Source organism: Limulus polyphemus, unplaced genomic scaffold (genome assembly GCF_000517525.1).
Source record: "Limulus polyphemus unplaced genomic scaffold, Limulus_polyphemus-2.1.2 Scaffold345, whole genome shotgun sequence".
NCBI classification, from domain to species: Eukaryota; Metazoa; Arthropoda; class Merostomata; order Xiphosura; family Limulidae; genus Limulus; species Limulus polyphemus.
Window position 1 is genome coordinate 673,692 of NW_013665955.1, and position 7,266 is coordinate 680,957.

Genomic DNA, 7,266 nt, shown 5'->3' on the forward strand with positions numbered 1-7,266 from the left:
AATATATTAGAGGAGGTTGGTGCCTCAAGGACACTAGACATTATTGTTAATAATGTACTAGAGGAGGTTGGTGCCTCAAGGACACTAGACATTATTGTTAATAATGTACTAGAAACTTTTGGTGCCACAGAGACACAAGTTATTAATAATGAGGGTCTACTAGTGGAGGTTGGCACCCCAAAGACAAGAGTTTTTAGTTGTGAGAATACATTTTAAACTGAGGATGTATGAAGTGTGTTATGTTAGTGAGAATTCATATCAAGTGAAAGTTCGTATTATCATAAAATTAAAACTTAAAAACAATTATTGTAGTTTAATATTCTATAATAAAAAAAAACCGATATTCCAGATCCCATGCAGCCCTTAGATTTATACTTCCTCTATCATCTCTCGGTATCAATCAGCTAGAATTACGCACTACTGGCGAATACAGTAATTTCCAATGCGAAAAATGTTTCGCCTTATACCACAGATTTTGGGAAATTTTCCACAGCTGTATTTGGAATTTGGCTGTCAAGACCACAATTAGGCAAACAATAAGTACACTGAAGCTGCATCAGGAGATTTGATAAATATGGTGGAATGGGATTTGCTGCGATCCCAGTTTCTTTGGCCATCTTTCTCATAAAAATATTCATTAATTTCAAGATGTGACTGTTAGAATATTAATCTTTGGCTTGTGCGTCAACTTTTTGTGCGAATTTTTATTAACGATACCAAGAGACTTGCCTAATTTCATCGCAATGACTTTGGGTCAAAAGGTTCTCTTTCGGCTGGCACTTGCGACGACATACATTAACAATGTAAATCGTTCTCATAGCGAGTAACCCTTTGTAAAGAAGCGAGAAATATTTTCGTATTCGAGTGTTTCTTCAAAAGTGTAGTTGTTTGCATAATCTCGAAAACAGTAAAAAACTACGCTAAACTGCAAAAAAAGTTATAATAATAAATAAATTAAATTAAAAATACTTCATGTTCCATTTTATGTCAGATTTTTATGCTTCCATAATAAAAAAAACATTATTGAATATCCTGCTTTGCATTTCTCTGAGATCGACATCTCTTTGTATAAAAACAAACAGTCTTAGTTTTGATAACAAAAAAAATCTTGCCTAAAGTTGGAGAAGCAAAGGTCATGTCGTGGTCAATCATCTGACCCCAAGCTACCAGGATGTTGCATAACTGTTGGTCATGTTGGCTGACGTCATGGTGCATAACAAAACTGATTGCACGAGGTGTTGGCAGCTCAGATCCATCTACAGCACGTCTTGGAACGGAAATACCTGTAGTAGACGTAACTATCGTTAGTATTAAGATGGAATAATCGGTCAGTATACTGATCATTAATATAGGTATTCAAATTCGATGACGAGGAACCCACTTTGAGACTAATATTGCTTGGAGACGGCTTGAATGGGTATGAAGAAAAACTTTAATATAAGTTTAACATAACAGCAAATGTACAACGTTTCGACAACGTTCTGTTATCATCAGGCCCAAGTACAAGTACAAACAAGTTTTTCTTGGTTACCCATTCAAGCCGTCTCCAAGCATTATTAATATAGGTAGTTTACGTATAAAAAACAACAAGAATAAACAAACAAGAGCGCCACCTACCGTCACTGTAAGCTGGAGGGAGATACCTGAGCATGGCCGACCGTGCACTGCCCCAGGAAGGGTTTTCCAGGTTATTGCACATGCCTGTCAGAGTCCGGTAACGGCTTATCTCGCACTTCACTGGCTTTAGGAAGGTAGGACAGATCGCTTTCACTGCCGTTTTAGATGTATCAATTTGTGGCAGACCGTTAACAATGGCATCGTAAGACAAGCTATATCTGTGTAAGCAGAAGAATGAGGAAATGTCAAATAAGATTGTAACAATGTATGTATACATATAGGAAGGAATATAAAAACTAGCTATGACATCAATGATGCAAAACATATATATCTGTATGAGCATTGTTATTGTACGAGAGGTAATACTGTATTAACAAAGGAATTATATACACAATAGCAATAATAACGTCAGAGAGGTAATAATGTACTAACAAAGGAGCAATGACAACAATGATGAAAGACAAATAATATCTGTAGGAGCATTGTTATTGTACGAGAGGTAATACTGTATTAACAAAGGAATTATATACACAATAGCAATACATAATAGCAATAATAACGTAAGAGAGGTAATATTGTATTAACAAAGGAGCAATGACAACAATGATGAAAGACAAATAATATCTGTATGAGCATTGTTATTGTACGAGAGGTAATACTGTATTAACAAAAGAATTATGTACACAATAGCAATAATAACGTAAGAGAGGTAATATTGTATTAACAAAGGAACTATATACACAGTAGCAACAATAACGTAAGAAAGGTAATACTGTACGAACACGGATGTTGTGGAACCTAATAAACCATCATTTATTGTTTACGTATTCTCTGAGCATCACAAAATATCGTATTCTCTCCCATCCCCGTTAAACAGAAGTCTCCAAATTCACAACCCTAGTGAGCAATGTTTGCCAAGAAATAAAGTAGAAAAATGCTAGGTTCGAACCAAAATAAGTTGTTTAATAAATACGTATTAGTCAGCACACTTTACCGAAAAACAGAGTACAATCTTCACGTGACGTATAATCTATCTTGTCATTGGTTAACAACAGTCAACCCAAGTAATTATAATCCTAATCATATCTGGGATCGTTTATATAGTTAGTTTGTTTGTTGTTAAGCTAAAAGCCACTCAATGGGCTATCAGTGCTCTGCTCATAAAGGCTATTGAAGTCCTATTTTTAGCATTATAAGCCCCTCAGACTTTCCGCTGAGCCACCAGGGGTCGGATCGTTTGGTAACTTTCATAAATGGAACCTACATCTTGGTTAGGACATAGTGGCTAAGTAGAGCATCACGATTTAGCTATAGCCTTAATAAAATGCTTTTCATACAAGCCGCAGTACGCCTGGCTTCAAGTTAGATCAATTTTAGGTTTCTAAAATAGAAACTCGCAAGAAAAAACGAACAAAAAACCTAACGTGTATAAGATCTTTCTGTGTGAAATTTTTTAATAGAAAATACAAGTTCACCTTTTTCTTGGTATAATATTTGAAATAAGAAAAAAAAGCTTTCCCAGCACTTTCGTTAAAATCAGTTTATAGCAAAATCATCAATATAATCTCCAATGCATTTTAAAATTATATTACCCAATTTTTCAGAGGAGTAAGATAAGCGTGTGTGAAATTTAGAGTAAAATGAGCGATTACATCCTTAGAAACATCGGTAAGGTTCTGAGGCATCCTTCGTGTCTAGAATCACTTGAAAAGATGCAAAAATAGCATTACGTTACATAACGACTATGGATTCGAGGTCCCATGATTTGAGCCCCGTTACCGTCGGAAAAACATTTCTCTGGACTTTAGGAGTTGTGATTATATTATAACAATGATGGTCAAATCCTACCATTCGATTATAGTAGCGCACGAGTTGGCGGTGAGTGCTTTCTTCTCTCTAACCTATCTCTTCAAAATTATGGACAGCTAGCACGGATAGCTTTGCACAAAATTTCGCAAAAACAACAATAACATGTTGTTGGTCCTCTGCACGTGTTCCTGCCATTGTTAAAGACTAGATGTTTGGTGCCTTGCTGTGAAGGCATTTTACTGAGTGTCTGGCATACATGCTACTCTTGTTTTTAACTTTATATACACTAGCATTTTGCGGCTGCGAACATCTGTTTCTGTTTCAAAGCAGATATATTTAGGATTGCGAATATTGGTTGTCTGCTTATGTTGTGAACTATGATCTTTCTGGTCCAGATGTCCTTAAAACCTATACGATGCTTTGGAAGAGGCTCTATATTCTGCTAACGACACTTGTAGCCAATTCAGAACAGTCGCTGTGACTGGCCGAATTCCATTTGTTCGATGACCCTTCTTATGAATTAAATATCCAGCTATTTTCTTTGAGGTATGGCCCCGAGATCTTGAAATTCTATAATTCATTTCAGAGTGAGAATTTAAACAAGAGTGGCAAAACCACTATACATGACATAGGCTAAGTGACCAATACGGGGTCAAAATGTCCACGTAAACCAGTGGAAAGCTGTCATGAGTTTTTAAAAAATAATTATAAAAAACACAAAAAAACTAGTACTTACCGTTGAGCAAGGATTCGGGTTGCTTCTTCTAGGACCAGAGCGGCCGAAGCAATATGTTTAGGTTTTGGTAGGTCAGAGGACAGCTCGTGAATCTCTCGATGTGGATGACCTAAGAAGACTCATAAACTTAAATCATATACTCTTTATTTTTATCCGGCGTTACGTACTTTATTACTGTTTTTGTGCTGTTATGTGCCTGTTTCTGTGATAAAAAAAATGTGCTATGCATTACTTTTTGTTTGTTTTATTAAGTAAGTTGTGGGGAAGTGTTATAAAATCGTTTAGGGTAAGCTTCAAATATTTATTAAATAATTATATCGTTCTAACAATACATCTTATTTGTATATTAAACGTTTTACTATCTTGCCATAAACCTATACTTACTCAATTCTTAAAGATAAACTAATATCCACATCGTCCAAAATAAACAAAGTAAACAAGCCGACATACCCGTAATAAATCACAGAAGAATAAAACTTACCCGTAATGAAACTTAGTTTAACTTGCCAATGGTAGAACAAATAATAAAACTTACTCATAATTAAGAATAACACAACCAGATCATGACATAACTTAGTTAATCCTAACCATGGTAAACCACAGATTAAAAATAACCCTTAATGAAGAACAAAATAACTGATTGAAAATACAACATAACTCAACTTACCCGTGACAAAATATACAGCAAAAAGACTATCAGTAACGAAAAAAAAAAACACAAAAAACATTGTTTCATCATTTCATAATACCTACAAATTCAACTTACCCACGTGTCTGCGTGCCTCGTGGATAGCATTGTTGATGTCGTCATAAGTAATACAGAGTTCTCCTCCGACACCTGGTGCTCGTAACTTTAAACTGTGGCAACAGAGAAATATATCAATATTATTTTATGAATATTCTTACGACTTATTTGGATTTATCTGTTTATTTCTCTTTCTTCTTACATTTTGACCATAACTGAAATAATCTGGTTTGAGAGTCTGAAAGCTCGATCTTCAGATGAGAGTGTAATCATTATCTTCTTTGCCAAAAGATTTATTGATAAGCCATAATAAATGAGGTAATATAAATGAGAAAAAATAAGTTATTTTAGTATATATATATATATTACATATATAGGTATTTGTAATTACATATAATTTCCATTTCAGATTATTTGATAAAACTCTAACAATAGTTGATTACTGAGATTTTCATTTGTTATCATCCAGACTAATCTGAATTCTTTTTGCATACTCTATTGTTAAGACAAACTCATAGCATTGTTGTTCTAATACGACTATGAGTCTGTGGGGAAGAAAGCTATTTATATAAGTAATCTAGATGAAGGTGACTTGTTGGTTGATAACGACAGTCTTTTATAAGACGCGGTTTCAAGAAATAACAGCCTTAAAACGTAATTAGTAGTTAGTCAGCTAAGTTTATATGTTATTTTTGTTACTGCTATGTTACTAGGAGTATTTGATTGGCCTGTTTAGAATGCATGCCGCTTAGACAAAACGTGAACTCATTTTTACTCCAGATAACAGAGTGCCTTCTAACTGTACTTGTTTTTATTCACCTAACTTATATTCTCTTTAAAAACGATAACCCATAGAAGCTTGAATGCAACGTGAAAATATTACCAAGATTCAAGTACAGTTGATTTGGTCAAATAAATACAAATCGTCCTAATTTTTGTATCCAGATTTTTCTTAACGTAAAAACATTCTCAGTTGAAGGTTTAAAAACCCGTGAGTTGTCTCTAAAGGTGATACACGGTAAAATAATTGTGTTAAAAACAACACGATTTGTGTTCTGAACACATGTCTGATGCTTGAAAGATTACGACACAAATTTGAGTTAAAAACAACACGATTATTGAGGACTAACAAAACAAAACACTAATGTGTTGGCTGATGCACAATATCTCAAATTTTAGACAATCTACAAACATATAATAATAATAATATTAGTAAATTAAGGCTATGAAATGAAAAGCCAAACATCGTATAAGGCCAGTGTTTTAAGAATTACCTCAGATTAATTTAAGTAAGATTCGTTTTCACCATATGCTACTCCTGACCGGTTCAAACCGGAAATCGTCGTAAAAATGTAGCTTCACAACACAATAATGCGTTTAAATAAACATAATTTTATAAAAACTTGTGTGGGTGTATACTGCCACAACAGCCAACACAATTTGTCTTGGGTGATGTTTGTGTTAATTTACAACACAACTGCTTTTCTACTGTGTAAGGTATATATATCTCACGAGAGGCGGGTGAGTTAAAAATAAACGTGAGACTGAGTATTACTTCGTAAGACGTTTCTTTCCAATTTGATTTGAGACAACCTGTGAATTGTAGGATGGTCGCGTGTTGATGAAAGCCATACAGAGAAGTTTGTATAATGTGAGACTTCAGTTCGTATATCACTGTGGACAACGAGCATAACAACAAGTTGTTATACTTGATAAGGCAGTAAAGGGTATTGGCACGTGAGTGGGGAGTTGTGGTATATCGTGTGTTTATGTCCACCACGCAGTGAGTGCGATACACGCATGAACAGAGATCGTGTGTTATAGAGAGTAAGCCAGTTACTGGATATTGTGTCAGGTGGCGTAAGAACACCTGGTGATATATTACGTGGTGTGGTACACATATATGGCCATAGATGGCGTGTTAAATAATAGTAAGATTTCTAATCGGCTGTGAAAAACCTATAACTAGGTTTGATTCGAAAAACTTAAAATAATTAACAAAGAGAAACGTTTTACTACTCTTTCTTAATTCCCTAGTGGTGAAATCGACTTCTGTAATATTGATTAGCGGATCTAGATCGTTGATTTCTAAATTTGAGTTGTTACATTAAAAATATATATATATATTTATTGACGTAAGATAAAAAAAAACTTTCTCCTCGTAGAATGTCGACAACTATATAATGGAATGTTTAAAATCTCCCTAGTGGCTCACCGGGAAGTCTTTGAATAGAAATAAACAATTACACATTAAAATTAACAATTAGTGAACAACAGGTTCTCCTAACTAAAAGATTTTTTTTTTTTTTTCAGAGTAAAATAAAAGCTATTTTATCTTGTTTTGTTTGTAATTAAACAC

The 7,266-nt window shown here is 34.3% G+C and overlaps 1 protein-coding gene across 1 annotated transcript in view; it reads right to left on the minus strand.

Moving 5' to 3' along the window:
• LOC106457556 (peroxidase-like) overlaps positions 1 to 5,020 on the minus strand; it is a gene marked incomplete at its 5' end in the record, with an annotated part of 36,326 nt that extends 31,306 nt beyond the window's left edge. Inside the window, 4 exons of the mRNA XM_013916988.1 lie at positions 1,113 to 1,283; positions 1,618 to 1,835; positions 4,163 to 4,271; positions 4,929 to 5,020. Coding sequence (XP_013772442.1) covers positions 1,113 to 1,283; positions 1,618 to 1,835; positions 4,163 to 4,271; positions 4,929 to 5,020 — 590 coding nt within the window. The remainder of the gene's footprint in view (positions 1 to 1,112; positions 1,284 to 1,617; positions 1,836 to 4,162; positions 4,272 to 4,928) is intronic.
• Positions 5,021 to 7,266: the final 2,246 nt, after the last annotated feature.